This window comes from Echiichthys vipera (genome assembly GCF_963691815.1).
Source record: "Echiichthys vipera genome assembly, chromosome: 2".
NCBI lineage: Eukaryota > Metazoa > Chordata > Actinopteri > Perciformes > Trachinidae > Echiichthys > Echiichthys vipera.
Window position 1 is genome coordinate 2317268 of NC_139827.1, and position 19216 is coordinate 2336483.

The 19216-nt window shown below is 48.1% G+C and overlaps 1 protein-coding gene across 3 annotated transcripts in view; it reads right to left on the reverse strand.

Annotated features, from left to right (window-relative positions):
• Window positions 1-19216, reverse strand: part of mgat3b (beta-1,4-mannosyl-glycoprotein 4-beta-N-acetylglucosaminyltransferase b) — an 86559-nt gene that overhangs the window by 12221 nt on the left and 55122 nt on the right. The window contains exon 2 of one of the 3 annotated variants that reach the window (XM_083923734.1): window positions 4434-4578. The exons of the other annotated variants lie outside the window; for them this stretch is intronic. Coding sequence (XP_083779860.1) covers window positions 4434-4510 — 77 coding nt within the window. The 5' untranslated portion in view covers window positions 4511-4578. The remainder of the gene's footprint in view (window positions 1-4433; window positions 4579-19216) is intronic. 3 annotated transcript variants of the gene reach the window in all.

Below are 19216 nucleotides of genomic sequence, written 5' to 3' on the forward strand. Positions count from 1 at the left end.
CACAGAAGGGCCCTCGAACCTGTAACCTTCTCGCTGTGAGGTGACAGTGCTAACCACTACACCACTGTGTCAGGGAACAAAAGAACAAAACACTGAGGTAAGGGGGGGGGGAAGAGCGCCAACTCTGCCAGTGACCTCCCAGCAATGCATCACATGAACCTGAAATAGCTTGTTCAGCACAGAACCCCCCCACACACACACACACACACACACAGACACACCCACACACACACACACACACACACTCGAGGGTCTCCACTACTGGTTATGAAACGAAAGCATGTTGAGGAGTGAGGTCCAGTTAAAAAAGGGGAGAGGACAGAAAGGAAGAGGAGGATGGTGGAAAGGACTGAACGAGGCAGGAGTGAGAGCCCAGCGGAGCGAACGTGAGGGCAAAGAGGAGAGGAGAGGGAGAGGGAGAGTGAGAGTCCTGTGAGAGGAAGAAACATGTACATGCCTGTGCTGCATGAACAGAACTCTATGAGACTAAGCCTGTCCCAGCTGAAGCAGGTAGGTGGACCCAAAGACAGCAGGTGACGATGACTCTCAGATATAACGGGTTCATTTACTGAACAGGCACAAGGGAAGAGCCGGGGACCAGGGCACACAAAGACAAGACTAATCACAGACGAGACGCAGCTGGAGAGGGCAGAGGACACAGGTGGGACTAATAAGAGCAGAGCCGCCAATCAGAAGTGGGGAGAACAGAAAGGAAGTCAAACAAGAGGACAGGGCACAAGAGGAGAGAACTTCAAAATAAAACAGGAAACACACTCAGAACACGCCGCAAACTAGGATCATCACAAAACCGTACGTCGAGAGTCAAGTCGAGACAATATCAAGTCCTAAAATAGTAACAGGAATCATTTGTGCGTCCGCTGCACTGCCAGTCACCCCCCCCCCCTCCCTTCACACACACACACACACACACACACACACACACAGGTCTTAACAGATTGATTCAAAGTGCATTTGTCAGTAAAATGAAGAGTTTCTGCTGCTCATCATTTCTGATCTTTGAGATGAATATCAGGTCAGTTCCTAGCACACGGCTCAAGTCCAAAGGAAGTCACATGGCGTTCGTGTTTGAGTCCCGTTACGCCGAGTTTCAGGCCTTTTGTCAAGTTAAATCCAAAGTCACCTGATCTGTGACGTGAGTCCGGACCCCAAATCATGTCATCCATGTTCACACCTTTGCTATTTTCAGATCACCATCACGGATCTTGACACTACTCAGCTTCCTAAGAAATAGCCACGCGCTGCATCAAAATACCCCTTTTTCACAACAATAATCAATGACGAGTGCCCGTCTTTTATAACGCACAAATATTCCCAACCCACCCCACACACACACACACACACACACACACACACACACACACACAGGGATGTGATACTGAGCAGGCACAGACAAACACGCCTATACAAAGTTAGAGTCATACGTGGGAGAACATGCAAACCCCACACAGAAGGGCCCCAGCCGGGATTCGAACCAGGAACCCTCTCTCTGTGAGGCGACAGTGCTAACCTAAAGTCCAAACACTTCTGTATTAAGGGTCCATTTGATATGATTTACATGGAGCCATATCTAAAGTAAATCATATCAAATGGAGCCTTAATACAGAAGTGTTTGGACTTTCGGTTAGCACTGTCGCCTCACAGCGAGAGGGTCCCTGGTTCGAATCCCGGCTGGGCCCTTCTGTGTGGAGTTTGCATGTTGTCCCCGTGTCTGCGTGGGTTTTCTCCGGGTTCTCCGGTTTCCTCCCACAGTCCAAAGACGTGCAGGTGTTCGGTTCATTGATGACTCTAAATCACCCGTAGGTGTGAATGGTTGTCTGTCTCTGTTCGTCTCTATGTGTCCTGTGATAGACTGGCGTCCTGTCCAGGGTGGACCCCGCCTCACGCCCGATGTCAGCTGGGATCGGCTCCAGCCCCCCCGCGACCCCGACAGGGACAAGAGGCTGAAGATGAATGAATGAATGATCCGTTATCTTAAATTATCACTTATCAATAATCATGAGTGCCACTTTTTCCCCCCAAATCAAAGTTATTCCCCAAATTCGCAGTAGTCCTGGTATAAAAAGAGAGCGTAGGCGGTCTTAAATGAGATGCCGAGGCCCTTTTTCAGGTCACGTTGTGGGAAGGGAACACGTCCCAGGATCCCCGTGTCTTCAGCCGACGAGCCCTAACGCTGCAGCGCCGGCAGATTTATGCCACCAGCTTACGGATAGAGAGCTGCTCCACGCAACTACTCCGTCTCCTCACCGCGCCGGTACACTGCTTCTTCAACATGTAAATGAGGCATGCGTAATACCTCAGTCGATAAGAGGCACCATTTCACATGGAAGAGAGGGTGAGAGAGACGAGGTGATGGGAGCAGGAGGGAGACGTCGTCAAAGCAAAAGAGGATACGAGGTGGAAGCCGACGGTGTTACTGAAGCATCGCGCCACCTCATCTCCCACCGCCACATCCTCTCCGCAACTCTTTCAATCCCCCACTATTATCTGTCATCTTCAATCCCGCTTCACATTCACTCTTCACCCCCCCCACACACACACCCCCCGCGCTCGCTCTCCTCTGTCTCCCACACAGCGCGCCATGAAAGACAAAGAGGAGGAAGCGAAGGGATGAACTCAGAGACTCATCTCTCTTTCTGCCCCAACACACACACACACACACACACAGACACACACACACACACACACACACACACACAGACACAGACACAGACACACACACACACGCACACACACACACACACACACACACACACACACACACACACACACACACACACGCTGAAAGAAACAGTGACAGAGAGCGAAGAAGCAAAAGGGGCTTTTCTTCCTTCTCTACCAAAAGTGTCCCAATACATTTCACTCATGCGTGTCCACAGAGGCGGCGTGTCGGATGACTTGAAGAGTCAAAGATTAATGCGCAAAAATATGTTTCCGACACATGCTGCGGAATAAAAAAGGGAAACGACATGAAGTCACGATCTCTGAACACTTCCTGTAGACTTCCATTGTGATGCAAATACTCGGGACGGGGGCTTCTTAAACTCCCGGAGGGCGACGAGAAATCTGAGGACTCTGTGTGTAAATGAGAAACAGTGTTTCCGTGCCAGCGATGTTTTTTTTTGTCCGACAGCAAAGTCAAATGTTTGGTCCATTCCTCAGATTTTTGACAAGTGCAAAGATTTGGCTTTGAATTTGGTGCTTTGGCTCCGCTCACATGACGTGTTGCAGACGGCCACTTACGCGTATAATTCATAAGATTTTCATCTCGTTACTTGTCTGCTAAGTTCCTTTCTATCACAGAGTGAAAAAACAAGTTAGCATCCAACAAAATAATGGTGTTTGATCATGTGACCTACTAATGAAACCACTGAATGAATATTGAAAACAGAATAAGAAAAACATCAGTACTATGACAAACCAGGCCAACGTATTTGTCAAACCACCCAAGCTACTTTGTGCCGACACGATCCGTCCTAAAGCCGCCCAATTGCGTGGCAAATTGCCCAATCTGGCGACATATCTTGGGCGTAAAGTTTTCTGTCCCAGGTCCACACTTTCAGCGTGTGGTGGCCACCAGGAAACTCTGAGCACACACAACAAACAATAAGATTAAAATATTTATTTCACAAGAGGAATTGCAGGAGGGGTTGCACCCTAGCGTTCTTACCAATTATAAAATAGTCACTGAAAAATATGTTGTGCCTGCCTGAACTACTGCGATGTTAAAAGTGTAAAGCAGAGAAAGGTGTAAATGGACTTGTACTTATATAGTGCCTACTGTCTTCTGACTACTCGAGGCACTTTCACAGTGTTTGTCACATTCACCCGTTCACACTGACAGCAGTGGGCACCACATTTACACACCCATGCACAGCACGGGGGGCGACATGGGGACCGGGGGAGGTGGGGATCGAACCACCAATCTCTCAAATGGAGGACAACCCACTCTCCCACTGAGCCACAGTCATCCACGCTGAATTGGGAAATGATTGAATCAATGGTGGGAAGGAGTGAACATGTGAGACATTTCAGAAACGGTGGGGGCAGACGTGGACCGGCAAATTGGTTTTGAACATAACTGTAAAGGTAATTCCGTGTTTCTGTTTCCTGTTTGTAAAAAAAACTTTTACAGGAGGAGAAGAATAAAAAACAATAAGCAAGTCACAAAGAAACAAAGCCCTAATTACCTTTAAACACACATGAAAGCTAAACCTGGTTAAAGAACATTTCTACTTATTTACCACTGAACCAAAGAGAAAGATACCACAGAACACACCAAAGGTATTTAGCACCATCATCACTCCACACACACACACACACACACACACACACACACACACACACACACACACACACACACACACACACACACACACACACCCCATCACCAGTGCATAAACAGAAACACTTACAAACAGAGTAAGCGCAGGCATCGTGTGGGTATCTGCTGTGGCTGCAGGGATGCCCAGGTGCCTCTAAGCCAAGACATGACTGTAGAACTTATTCCAGGTGCTCATGTCACCAGCGTTGCCGGGCTACTGTTCCCCCTGCGTTAACCTGTCAGATAATGCACAGGATGGAGTTTAACAGTCACATAGCGGCTGCATGCTCAGCATTTAAGTCACTGAACAATACATTTGGTGAAATCATTGATGAGTGAGAACATACGGAAAATCCTCTATCACCAACCAGTGATTACCAAAATAAGACATTCATTGATTCATTCACTTATAATGTGGTGCGCCTTATAATGTATTGCACCCTATAGTGCGGAAAATACGGTTATCAGTCAGCACAAAGACTCCAAAACTCTCTGGTGTCGTCTCGTCGTGGACCAGCAGACCAACTTCCAACCACAAGTTTGTCCCAATCAAAGTTTCCTCAGTGCAATTCAAGGCGCACTCACACTGTCCTTCCGCACCGCGACCCGGGCTTTAGGGCACTTATCCCCCCCTCCCTCTCCCCCAGCGCCCCAGGCCCGTTTGTACTCACACTACCTGGGCCTCGCGCAAATGCTTCTTGCTGCCTATACGTCATCACGCCGTAACACGTCACACGCATTGATGACGTCATGGCGATGCGTGGCTTTGTTTCCAGATCTTTCCGTAGACCTCGGAGTTTTTGTGCGTCTTGTCGACTGTTTTTGAATCTTTTCATCGACCAAATCTGCAGTAAACACTCCACCTCCGCATCACACCAACGTGAACCTTTCACCGCCATTGTTGTTGTTGTTAAATGTCCGCGCATGGTCCCTCCTTCTTTTTTCTATGTCCCAACAGGCGCACATAACGCTACTGCCATAGGCCTCGTGCTTGTACACGTGCGTACGCTCGTGCTCGTACATGTGCAAACGTGCTCTGCTAAAGCCCACCTCTTCCAAGCGGGCCGTGGACGGCCAGCTGTCTGCAGTTATGCGCGGAACGGGTGCACTCACACTGGTCAAACGCACTAGGCTTTAGCTGAAAAAACGGTTTTGGCCCGGGACAGAACGACAGTGTGAGTGCGCCCTAAGAGTTGGTTTCTGAACTGTGTGCAGCAAATGGTAAATGGACTTGTGCTTATAAAGCGCCTTTCTAGTCTTCTGACTACTCAAGGTGCTTTCACAGTGTTTGTCACATTCACCCGTTCACACAGATATTCACACTGATGGCAGTGGACATCTACAGACCATCTAATGTAACCGTTCACACACATTCACACACCCATGCACTGCACAGGGAGCAATCTGGGGTTCAGCAACAAGTGCTTTCATTAGTGGGTCATGTGATCAATCAGCACTGTTTTAGATATTAACTTAAAGTCAATGAAATAGCTGTAAATCTTACGGAGTACATCTTTAATTCTATTATTGTATTTCTATGTGCGTCTTGCTAGAACTCTGTAATCGTGGTCACGGCCCTGCTCTCCTTTCTATCTTCACTTTAATCTGAATTCCTTTCTGCTGTACAAAGCACTTTGGGGTCAAACGAGGTTCGGTTAAAGCTGTTTTTTAACATCTGTCCAATCAGAGAGCGGGGCCACACCCAGCCTTCACCTCGGAGGCGATAAGCCAGCCAATCAAAACCGGGCATGCGTTCAGGTTCGGAACGCACCGAAGAAACGAGGAAATGTTTAAAAAAACAAGTTTTTCTCGTGTGTTTCAATTCAGGGCCGGCTCCAGTTCCTGTGTTTGTACAACTGAAGGCTTTTATTTGAGGACAGTCTGATATCAGAGGGAGGAGGCAGAGAGATATGCCCCACACACACACACACACACACACACACACACACAGAGACACACACACACACACACACACACACCATCTCTGTTTGTTTATCTTATCAGTGCGGTCTCATACGTGTAGATTTCACACCCCTCCTCTCCCTCCAAACAAAAACTCCCTTGTCTGTTTCTTCCTCCACCCACACACACACACACACACAACTCTGCGTCTGTGGGGAGTTTTCTTAAAAGGAAGTTTTGGGACTGAACGTGCACCCCGGAGAGTTTAGAGAAGCCCGGCCCGCTGGCTGGTGAACGCAGCCCAAACATTTGGTTTGGAGGCACGAAGGCCGACCGAGAGTGATAAACAAGCACAGGAGAGAGAGAGAGGGGACGTGCAGGGAGGAGGAGTTCTCCCAGGCAACTGCGTCTGATTTCATCAGTCTGACAGTGTGTGTGTGTGTGTTCAAGTGTCTGTGTGTGTGTGTGTGTGTGTGTGTGTGTGTGTGTGTGTGTGTGTGTATGTGTATCTGTGTTAGTGTGTGCGTCTGCATGTGCGTGTGCATGTGCATTTGCATGTGTGTTTGTGTGTGTGTGTGCGTGTTGGTGCGTGCGTGTCAGCGTGTTTGTGTCTGTGTGTCTGTGTGTGTGTGTTTTTGTTCGTGTATGTGTGCGTGCGTGTATGCATGCGTGTGCATGTGTGTGAGTGTGCGTGCGTGCGTGTGCGTGTGCGTGTGCATGTGTGTGTGTGTGTGTGCGTGCGTGCGTATGTGCGTGCGTCTGCGTGTGTGTGTGTTTGTATGCGCATGCGTGTGTGTGTGTGTGTGCACTGTCACTGCTGACCTGTTGAATCAGTTTCACATTGAAGTGAATTTGGGGTTGGTAGACAAAGGGAGGGCTGTCTGTCGTCATGGCTACAGACGACACATAAACAAGAAGCTTTATCACGGATTTTTTTGGACAACACCGCGTTAGCCGACATCCTGACGTCTCCTGTGATGATTTCAACTCACAAAAACAACTGAAATAGGATTTTAACCATTTTACTTCTGAGCTCTTCCAGACGTTTAAATAAAAACACGTTTCGTTATTAAATGAATAAATATAAAGTGGAATTTCAAAATAAAGGTGCATGTTAGAGATGAGGTATTTCCACTCTGCATCTCTGACACTGGATCACTGAATCAGTATATTGATCCAGATCGATGCATCATATACACATTTATTGTCATTCATTCATCTTCAGCCTCTTGTCCCTGTCGGGGTCTCTGGGGGCTGGAGCCGATCCCAGCTGACATCGGGCGTGAGGCGGGGTCCACCCTGGACAGGACGCCAGTCTATCACAGGACACATAGAGACAAACAGAGACAGACAACCATTCACACCTACGGGTGATTTAGAGTCATCAATGAACCGAACACCTGCACGTCTTTGGACTGTGGGAGGAAACCGGAGAACCCGGAGAAAACCCACGCAGATACGGGGAGAACATGCAAACTCCACACAGAAGGGCCCCAGCCAGGATTCTAACCAGGAACCCTCTTGTTGTGAGACAGACAACCATTCACACCTACGGGTGACTTAGAGTCGTGCGAACACTTTATAGGTACTTTATTTCTGCTTAATTTTCTTTTTACTGGCTCGGTTCAGACGCAGCGTGTAATTTGCATCTCATTTGCATCTCATTTGCATCTCTCACCCATTCGTCTCGTCCCTCTCTGCAGCCGAGAGCATGTTTGCAGCTGTCAAAGTCAAATAAGAATCTCAGGTTCTGTAGAAGAATGCGGTCGGTCGCCTCTCGCAGCGTCGTTTTTACTCCAACACACACACACAAACACTTCTCCTGAGACGACGTCCCAAGTTTCTGAAAAGCCTCGTTTTATAAAAACCTGTTTGTTTCACTTCAAAGTTACAAAACCTGAACCAACATATAATAAAGATTATTTGAACATCTCAGTTCAGCTGACACCAGTTGACCCGGCTGGTGGAGCGACCTCTCGCCTCTGTGCCCGGCTGTGCTGTGTTGTGCTGTGTTGTGCTGCGTTGGGTGGAGGAATGAGGGTCAGGAGGCCTGAGTCTATTTCTGTGCTCACATCTATTGTCTCCACAGGAAGAATCATGCAGACAGCTCGCCAGGGTCGCCCCACACTCAGAACAATATAACACGAATCAACCAGTGATTAGCACACCAGCCAGAGAGCTTTGTTGCCAAGTGCACTTTTTCACAAGGTGCATTATATTCGATTCCTCTCGTAACTCGATTTAATCGCTTATTGAAAATCCTCGAGGCAAAAAGGCTTTGAACCGATGTTGCATTTGATCCGTACTATAAACAGATCACCTTGTTTCGCACAGAGGAGTAAATAGGTGTCGTAATGAGCTAAAAATCTCCAACAAGCCGGATTGGGTTTTCTCAGGAGGGGGTCTGGAGTCTCCCTTAGAGAGAGGGGGAGAAGTTAAGTAGAGCCGCTGCTCCTTTGCATTAAGGAGCCAGTTGAGGTGGTTCAGGATCATCTGGTAAGGATGAACCCTGGGCGCCTCCCTAGGGAGGTGTTCCAGGCACGTCCAGCTGAGAGGAGGCCTCGGGGAAGACCCAGGACCAGGTGGAGAGATTAGATCTCCACACTGGCCTGGGAACGCCTCAGGATCCCCCAGTTAGAGCTGGTTAATGTGGCCCGGGAAAGGGAAGTTTGGGGTCCCCTGCTAGAACTGCTGCTCCCGCGACCCGACCCCGGATAAGCGGTTGAAGATGAGATGTAAAACAAGGAGTTAAAGAAGAAAAGGAAGCGCGGAGGACAACGGAGGTGGCGTGGAAAAATGGGGCAGGACAGAGTCAGCGACTAAGAAGGAAGAGAAGAAACTTTCAGAAACAATCAGAAGTTTGGGACCATTTCAAGCGCAAACTTAAGGAAAACTCTGCGCAGTGTGTGCGTTGTAAAGTTTATTTAGCATATTATAATAGCACAATGATGGCATCTCAACCGCAAGCACCCAGTTTGAGCATCCACTGCCCGGCGCAGACCCGACACAAGGTAACGTAAAGCTAACGTTGGCATAAACTGCGCGAATGAATACGTTAATTATGGCTTCATGTAAATCCATGTGGTGGCAAGTGTGTTTACATACTACACCCACTGACCCTGTTCACTGCAATCAAACTCTACTGACTGGCTCAGTCCATAGGGGACTCGGCTGGGAACCGGAGGGTCGCCAGGGTGCTGTTGAGCACCAGACCCCCAACTGCTCGGGGCGCTGAGCCACTGGCAGCCCCCTCGCTCTAACATCTCTCCATAATTGCATGTGTATAGGTCCCGTCTGTGCATGTGTGTACTTCGGGCCTGGGTGTGTGTGTAACATGTATAATAGAGTGAATTTCCCCTTGTGGGATTAATAAAGTAATTCTTCTTCTTCTTCTTCCTTTAAACCCACCCTTCTGAATATGAGGCAGGTGGATTCACACACGATCACGTCCCTCTCACACAAACATGGCCGTGTCAACACACACACTCGAAAACCGCAAAAGTGCAAAGAAAAAACCCCAACTACTACAGAATATGCAGATACACACGTTTGCACACACAGAGGTACACACACAATCTCCAACTCGGTGGTTTTGCCCCGTCAGCCAAACTGTTTCATAGGTGGAATGATAAATGATACAGTGCTTCTGCAAAGTGCTTAAAGGCCTTTGTTTTATAAGAAGTGAAGGCAGTAAAGCTTCGCTCAGCGTGTGTGCCCCTCTCACGATGCTCCGCGAGAGGCTCCGCGAGAGGCTCCGCGAGAGGCTCCTGTAAATCCCCTTTTCTTCTCTTTCAGCACAAAGACTCCAAAACTCTCTGGTGTCGTCTCATCTGAACTACAAAGTGCCTTTCAGCGTATGCAGCACCACCCACAGTCTCTGACCAGTCTGGTGACCTCACCTAACAAGCACCCAGGGGGGATAACGAAACAGGACAAAACACCTTGGGTGCAACAGACCAACTTCCAACCACAAGATCACAAGTTTGGCCCAATCAAAGTTTCCTCAGTGCAATCAAGGGCGCCCTCCCACTGTGCGTCCGTCCCGTACCCCGTGCTTTAGGGTCCTTGTCCCCCCCTCCAGGCCCGTTTGTACTCACACTACCTGGGCCTCGGAGAATGCTTCTTGCTGCCTATACGTCATCACGCCAAGACACGCCACACGCATTGATGACGTCATCGCGATGCATCGCTTTGTTTACAAATCTGTTGTTGACCTCTTAAAAGAGAAAATGGCTGACTAGTTGATTACAGAGGCAATAATAAGCCAAATAATCATCATCTGTAGCCATACGCGGAGGAACTTGGAGTAGAGCCGCTGCTCCTTTGCGTTGAAAGGAGCCAGTTGAGGTGGTTCAGGATCATCTGGTAAGGATGAACCCTGGGCGCCTCCCTAGGGAGGTGTTCCAGGCACGTCCAGCTGGGAGGAGGCCTCGGGGAAGACCCAGGACCAGGTGGAGAGATTAGATCTCCACACTGGCCTGGGAACGCCTCAGGATCCCCCAGTTAGAGCTGGTTAATGTGGCCCGGGAAAGGGAAGTTTGGGGTCCCTGCTAAAGCTGCTGCCCCCACGACCCGACCCCGGATAAGAGGCTGAAGATGAGATGAGATGAGATGAAGATGTAGCCGTAGTTTTTCATATAAAACACGCTAAAACCAAGAGTTCACACAGACTTTGAATTCTTGAAGGCTTTTGAAAAGTGCAACTCATTGTCAACTTATTTGATAAACTAGCACAGGCGTTAAATTACAACTAACCTATGATACGAAATAAATGTGCTTTCTGCAATTTCCCAGCTCGGGATCAATAAAGTATTTCTGTTCTACTCTAAGATGGATGAGTTTGAGAATGAAACGCTGCAGCCGTACACGTTTCTCAGCCTGATCCTTCCACTTCACAGTACAAGAGTAAGTGTCCATTCACCACGCACCGCTGACTGCAGCTTCCCCTCTCGTTCATGCTTTAAATCCCTGCTCTGCTACTGTTACTTTCTTATACAAGGTTCATCCGTTGGCGAACACGTGTGGTTCAGTGGACCGAGTGTGAGAAGATGACCCTTCGCTCAGGCGGTCACCAGCACTTCTCCCTTTACTGTGAGTAACTTCACTACACTTCCTTATTCACATTTCCCTCCTAACAATCACAAATGTGGATGTTCACACTGAAACGTGTGTCCAGTGTGAGCGTAGAGTGACACACAGACCGTGCTGGAAACCCCAGACGAGTTTCCGCAACAACTGAAAGATCATTAACTAAAGCATTAGTTTAGTTCTGCATTAGTGGAACTTTATCAGCTGATGATGGTCTGTGTGTGTGTGTGTGTGTGTGTGTGTGTGTGTGTGTGTGTGTTTGTGTGTGTGTGTGTGTGTGTCCAGGAAACACCTGCTTCAGCAAGAACCGTAGAGGGGGAATTCATATTTCTGTTGATTTGCCTGTTGTCTGTTTTTGAACGCAGTGATAGCGTCACAACGGACCTGCCACGCCGGCAATGGACTCCGCGGAACCGCCTGCGAACTGCGGCTGGACGTTACAAAGCATCAATGAGGAAGTGGGGGCCTGGCGGACAGAGCAGCGCGTGAGTGTGGGGAGCTGGAGCAGACCACCTCCTGTCCCCTGTATAAACCACCCTCGGAAGCCGGCCTTGGAGATGTGGGACCTGAAATTATGAGCTTTGATGATGGCACATGAAAGAAGAAGGTGCAAGATGCAGTCTCAAAGCTTTACAGGTGTGAAGTTGAAATCAAACAATGACAGCCGAGTTTGAGTCACTCTTCAAACACACTTTGTTCAAACTAGTCCAATCCCAGCCTGGTCCTGGTCCTGGTCCAGTCTCAGCCTGGTCAGATGCGTACATGAACTGATGAAGCCTCTTGGATGAGAGGTGAAACGTCTTCCTGACAAATAACCAAGTCCAGTTGCTTTGGACTGAAATTGCTTTGAGGAGAACGACGACCTGGACACATGAGAACATTCACAGGATCACTTAATGATGATTCTTCCCGAAGAGCGATAAAGAATAGAGATAGCTAGTGTTATTTCCTGTTGTAGTTGCATTATACAACAAAAGTGAGCATAAGCGTAAGTTGGCGTGTGTGTGTGTTGCTTTTGAGGGCCTGACACACGATTCAAACAAGTAGATTTGAACACTAGCTCTCCGTCCCTCATCGCTCTGGCAGCAGTACATGAAAAGTCCTCCCTCCTCTCTTTTCTTTCAAACTGCAGCACCGGCGACCACAGATCTCTTGTTCTCTTGTCCCGCTCCAGCAGCAGCAGCAACAACATCAGAGCACATTCTTCTCTCGTCTCTTCTGCAGCAGAATCAGAGAATTCTGCTCTTCTTCCCCGGCTCACGGGTCACCGCTCTGGTGAGTCAGATGTCAAGAGAAAGCCGGCGTGCTAAGTGGGTTTCAATAATGCAGGCTCGGTGAGGGCCTCAGAAAGTGTATATGTGTGAGTGTGTGTGTGTGTGTGAGTGTGTGTGAAACTGTGTGTATGTTAAGATAGAGCCGGGTTTAAGGTGTACATGAAGCTCGGGACGTGGAGGGCTGGAGCTGCGGTGTGCATGTGTGCTGCCTGTGAGAGATTTGGTGCGTGTCAGGAATATTGTTTGGGTGTAGTAGGTGTGATTGTGTGTGTGTGTGTGTGTGTGTGTGTGTGTGTGTGTGAGGGAGAGAGAAAGCATGGATTGAGGTGGGAGGATGAGAAAAGCCGGTGAAGTGCCTCCATTCCTCCGACCTCATCTATAATTCAGCTCTGTAGCGGTCCGTGAGGTCTCTCTCTCGTCCCCCCCCCCTGTTCGCTCTCTGCACTGAAGGTGGAGACAAGTGTTCTACGGCACATTACACCGCCTCCCCCCATCCATCCATCCTCATCTACCGCTACCTCTCCAGAGGCGAAGCAGCTGTGAGGCAGCAGCTCAGTGGATTTCACTGAATGAAGATGTTCTCGACATACAAAGTGCGTTTAGCGCAGAATGAAAACCACCCTAGGAACGCACACATGATCCAGGTCATGGACTCTAAAACATGCATCGTTATCCAGCTACAGTTTCGTCAACCAGCGTACTTTACAGTCATGATTTTATCTTTATTTCTCCTAAAGTCATGTCTAAGCATATCCAGTGTGTTGTATTTCTAATTTTACATATTTAATGTGTTACATAAAGCACTTGTGTGTGTGTGTTTGTGTATCTGTTATATAATTAAGCTCAACCTGCCTCACCGTGATGACCACGCTTTGATCCTTTCAAGATTCAAGATTCAAGAAGCTTCATTTATCCCGATTGTGCAACAGTTTCAATACAAAGACGGGAAAGGGTCAGAGTGACAATAAGCATAAAAACATTAATCAAATATAAATAAAGCTAACGTAAAATAAATCAAACAATAACTAAATGTGACAGAGTGCAACAGACATTGTGGTTAAAGCAGGTTTATACAATATACAACAATACGCAGCGTGCAGTTTAGCAGCATGTTAAAATAAAATAAGTACAAAGTAAATAAGTGATAACAGTGTTTAAAGTGTAGCAGCATTTCTGACTGAACTAAGTTACAGTGCAACTAAATAAAGTGATGATATAAAGTGATGTAGTGATGATATAAAGTGATATAAAGTGATGCAGTGATGATATAAAGTGATGCAGTGATGATATAAAGTGATGCAGTGATGATATAAAGTGATGTAGTGATGATATAAAGTGATGCAGTGATGATATAAAGTGATATAAAGTGATGCAGTGATGATCTAAAGTGATGCAGTGATGATATAAAGTGATGTAGTGATGATATAAAGTGATGCAGTGATGATATAAAGTGATATAAAGTGATATAAAGTGATGATATAAAGTGATGCAGTGATGATATAAAGTGATATAAAGTGATGCAGTGATGATATAAAGTGATGCAGTGATGATATAAAGTGATGTAGTCTAAATCTGTTTCCACCGAACAGATTTTGAACGAGAGCGAATCGCCCCTTTGGTCTGATGAGCAGTCGACAGAGCGTGTTAGAATAACAGTGTAATAACTGTCGCCTCTTTGCTTTTGTTTGTATGGATCCAAGTTTGATCGTAACTCTGAGACGTCCCCTCCTCTGGGGGTCCGGATTACAAACACGTATACACAATAAAAGCAACACACGTCTGCACGTCAAGGCCGAACTGAGGGACTCAACATAAGGAACGGAGTAAAAAAGGCTGAATTGATGCGGCTGAGGCCGAGAGAGAAGAGTCTCGCTGCCTGATAATACACATGTTACACACACAGGCCCGAAACACACACACACACACACACACACAGGCCCGAAACACACACACATGCACAAACAGGACCTATATATATGCAGTTAATGGAGAGATGTCAGAGCGAGGGGGCTGCCAGTGGACCGGCCCCCCGAGCAGTTGGGGGTGCGGTGCCCAGGAGATGAACTGGCACCTCTCCAGCCACCGGTCCAAGCTCCATACATGGTCCATACAGGGACTCGAGCAGGCGACCGTCCGGTTCCCAGCCGAGTCACCTATGGACTGAGCTCCTGCCGCTCCAATATTGATACAACTTTACGTAAATATAAGGACGCTTTAGTAGCAGCAGCGCCGGCGGTGGAAGAATGACGAGTAGCTTTAATAACTGAGGCACACCTCGTGTCTCAGCAGAGGTGGTGGTCGTCCCCGTCTGTGTTTTGCTTTTATGAACTCGTATATTTTGGTTTGGAAGTGTAAAAAGCTGCACGGTCATCGCACCTCAGGGACAATAAAGCCTCGCTCAGCAGGACTCAGTCTTTCCTCTATCGAGGCTTATTCAGCCGTTCTCTTGCTTCACTTCCTTCCTTCCTTCCCTTTATTCCAGTTTTCTCTCGCAGAAACATTCTGACACCAGCAGTTTGCAGGGGCGTGTTCGGTTCAGGATCTCGCCTCGGATGAACTGTACCGTTAGCACCATTGGGACCATGCGCGGACATTTACTATATACTTTTTCCTTTTCCCTCTCTCTTCCTGACCTATTTCCTATAATTCCAGTACGTAAGATGACTTCTGTAGTGTTGCTGTTTGTACTTTAAACCACTGTGACCCCTGTATTTTCTTTTCCTGGTTGTTGTTCAATCTGGATATTTAGGATGACAAATAGTTGTTATCCACAGGCCATCAGGCTGGTGAACAGCTCCCTCATCGAGACCCCCCCCTCCCTCACATCCCTCAACTGATTCACACACGCGCACGCACACAGGCACACGCACGCACACACACACGCGCACACACACACACGCACACACACACACACACGCACGCACACACACACGCACACACACACACACGCACACACACACGCGCACACAAACACACGCACACACACACAGGCACACGCACTCGCACACACACGCACACACAAAGACAACTGATTAACATACAAACACTGCTGCTACTCTCTGTGCTCTCAACACTTGTTGTCATCTCTTCCTATGTTCACTCGTGCAATGCTGTTTGGATCTGTTCTAAGATTCCATCTTTTCACTTTCATTTTAATTTAGTTTTATTTTTAGTCCGTACGTTTATTTTTTTTTAACTTAAATTTTATTGTAGCCTTTTTTAAATTCTATTTTTTGACACTGTTTAGTTAAATATATATTTTTATTTCAGGGAGACGTGCAAAGTAAGAATTTCATTGTGGGTGTCCAGGGTGTACCCCGCCTCACGCTCGATGTCAGCTGGGATCGGCTCTGGGTTCAGCTTCCTCTCTTCTACCTCCAGAATATTCTGTGTCCTGAAAATCTAACCAACTAAAAAGACTCCCCCTGATCTCCGTTCAGTCTCCAGTCTCCAGTCTTGTTGGCTGCACACCGCATTAAAAGAAGGTAAGCCAATTATACGTCTGCGGCCTACGGGGAAACTTCCCTCCACTACAAAGGCTTCAGCTTCCATCTTCCCAATTCCCCACAATCCCCTGCAACGTCGTTCATCACCACTAATGAACACCGCTCTCTTAAAAAGCAATCTTCGCTGCAGTGATTCACTCCTTTAGTCATTTGCAGCATCCATCCATCTCTTTGTTTGCCACGCCCACTCACTTGGACTCTATTAGAAGCTAAAAGGCCAAACGCCACGTCCCTGCCACCGTTACCCGCTCTGCATTGTTATTGCACGGCTGACTCACTCACGCTGGCGTCTGCATAACGCGAGTGGTAATGACGGGGCTCGGCAGATCATCTTGACAGTAAACAAAGATGCTTCCCCCCCAGGTGTGTCATTATTTCCAAAACCGGATGAAAACACCGATCCTCTCTCTCTGTTTTCTTTCTCAATCCTCTCCCCACCTTCTCATCCTCCCCGTCTTCCTCTCGGATGCCTGCTGAACTGAGAATTGTCTGCTGCGAGGACTACCGCTGCTGTTTGTGCCTGAAGTATTGAAGTCATTAGTTTTGCCCGTGCGCGAGAGAGTATAAGAGAGTGAGTGAGTGCGGTGTTCTGGGTATGAGCACTATACCTATCGAGGTTCCTATCTGTGTGGGAGAAAATGAAATGGCAAGCACACACGAGTGGGTTTACCGCCAAGCCGCCGTCTGTTTGTACACCCGTACGAGCGCACATCTCAGTGCGAGCCGGCCTCTGTGAGAAACGCACCTGATTTCACTCGATGCATCCTTTCATCTGCTCTCGCTGCTCACATCAATCCGCCGCATCCTCTGAAGTCTGCAGCCCTCGTTATGTGTCACGAAATCAGCCAGCCGGCGAACAATCAGCTCCATCGCCAAGGTCAAGACACCGGCCCGTTCAACGTGATTGACACTCCAATCAAAAGGGCTTACGTGTAAACTGAGCCTGATCACACAACATACAGGCGTACCCACACACACACACACACACACACACACAGGCCTGGGATTAGCTAAAGTAGGTCAACACCCAAAAAGCACAAGACAGAAGGATTCACTGACACACTTGTATTGTTTGTGTGGCTGCTATTGTTATTATGGAAACAGGAAGATGGAATCCATTAGAAAGGTCCCATTCTGGCTCTCGTTGAAGCCTTATGGTCTTTGCATTAGTCCACGGTCCAGGCGGTAATTGCTGAACGCACAGAATCAGGCCTGATGGACCGGGAGAATGGCGCCTTTGTGTCCAGTATTGTTGCTGTGTAATGCATAACAGGATACTCAATACTGAGAAGTGGCCATGTTGGTTTAAAAGCAACCCACAGTCGTGAAATCCACAACAATACATTGGATTCTTGCAGCAGTTGCTCATTTTTAACTCCCCTGCCTCTCCTGCAACAATGCAAAAAGGCATTTTGATGCGGGTAATGCGTTCTGCAGCAGCAGCACCTCGGCTCCGCGCTGACAAACACAAGGAGTCGGGGGCGTCGCACCTGAACGTAGCCTGCTTCGGCCTCGGCGACTGGTTTAAATTACAGCTCGACGGAGGCACTCGAGGAGAGAGCGTGATCAGAGCGGAGGAAGAGAGTGAAGAGACAGTGATTAGAGAGAGGAATGCAGGGAGCGAAACTCTTAGAAGGAACAGCTAGAGGGAGAGAAAGGGGGCGAAAGGGCAGTCTTAAAGGGGAAGCACGAGGTTAGTGCGAGCGGCGGCCGCAGCAGGAGGATGTGTGCTGTAGAGATGTGAGTGAGAGGAGGAAGGAGGAAGGGAGAGAGGGAGAGAAATAGAAAGAGAGACGTGGGGGAGGGATGCAGTGGAAGCCCTGACTGAAGAAAGAGCCAGAAGCTGTGTGTGTGTGTGTGTGTGTGTGTGTGTGTGTGTGTGTGTGTGTGTGTGTGTGTGTGTGTCTGTGTGTGTGTGTGCGAGTGCGTGTGCGTGTGCATGTGTGTGTGTGTGTGTGTGTGTGTGACTGTAGATGAAATCACAGAGTGGAGCAGGGCTGGGTGGGAGAGGGTGTACAACAACAAGTTCAACGGAGAGAGACGAAACATTTGCTAAGTTTAAAAGCACACAAACGACTTCCAGAACAATGGTCTGATGAAGCCAACGACGCGGTTTGCAGGAACCTGGTGTCCTGGGTAATGAAGCCTGACTGACGCTGGATTCGCGAGGCTGACAGCGATGTGTACATTTTAGAGCATTAAGATAAAGATCGGGGACGTTGGTTGTTTAACTCTGGGGGCGTCGGAGTGCTGGTTGCAGCCTGGTGTCTCCAAAATCAACAGATAACGCGCCAATTTCTCAAGTCAAGTCGCTCGAGAGGACATTCACGATTATACCGATAATGGAAACTCACCATAATTAACTTCTCGAGTGTGTTTTTCGTACAATCTACGATAAAAACGATTATCGTCCCGTCCCTACACACGACCTGCAAAGTGTCCGATAAAGTGGCATGCTGTGAATACGCCTTCCCGAAGGATCACACTGTTGGTTGGCCATTAAACAAGACATTTGGAGACCACCTTGAGCTGTTTTTTTTTTTTACTTTCAAGAGGTGAAGCAGTGGTTAGCACTGTCGCCTCACAGCGAGAGGGTTCCCGGTCGAATCCCTGCTGGGGCCCTTCTGTGTGGAGTTTGCATGTTGGTGCAAACTGGTGGTCAAACAACGGGGAACTCTGCGGCAAGGTAGAAATGCGAGGCTTGTATTTGAGGCAGGTGTTTTGAAAGTGCGTTACTTATAACCTGCACCCGTTAAAACAACACCGCTGCCACACCGAACACATTATGACGACACAGCAATCATATTTATGCAACTTAAAGTAAATATAAGAATACGATAGTAGCAGCAGGGCTACACAGTGGTGTGGTGGTTAGCACTGTCGCCTCACAGCGAGAAGGTTCCTGGTTTGAATCCCGGCTGGGGCCCTTCTGTGTGGAGTTTGCATGTTGTCCCCGTGTCTGCGTGGGTTTTCTCCGGGTTCTCCGGTTTCCTCCCACAGTCCAAAGACGTGCAGGTGTTGGGTTCATTGATGACTCTAAATCACCCGTAGGTGTGAATGGTTGTCTGTCTCTGTTCGTCTCTATGTGTCCTGTGATAGACTGG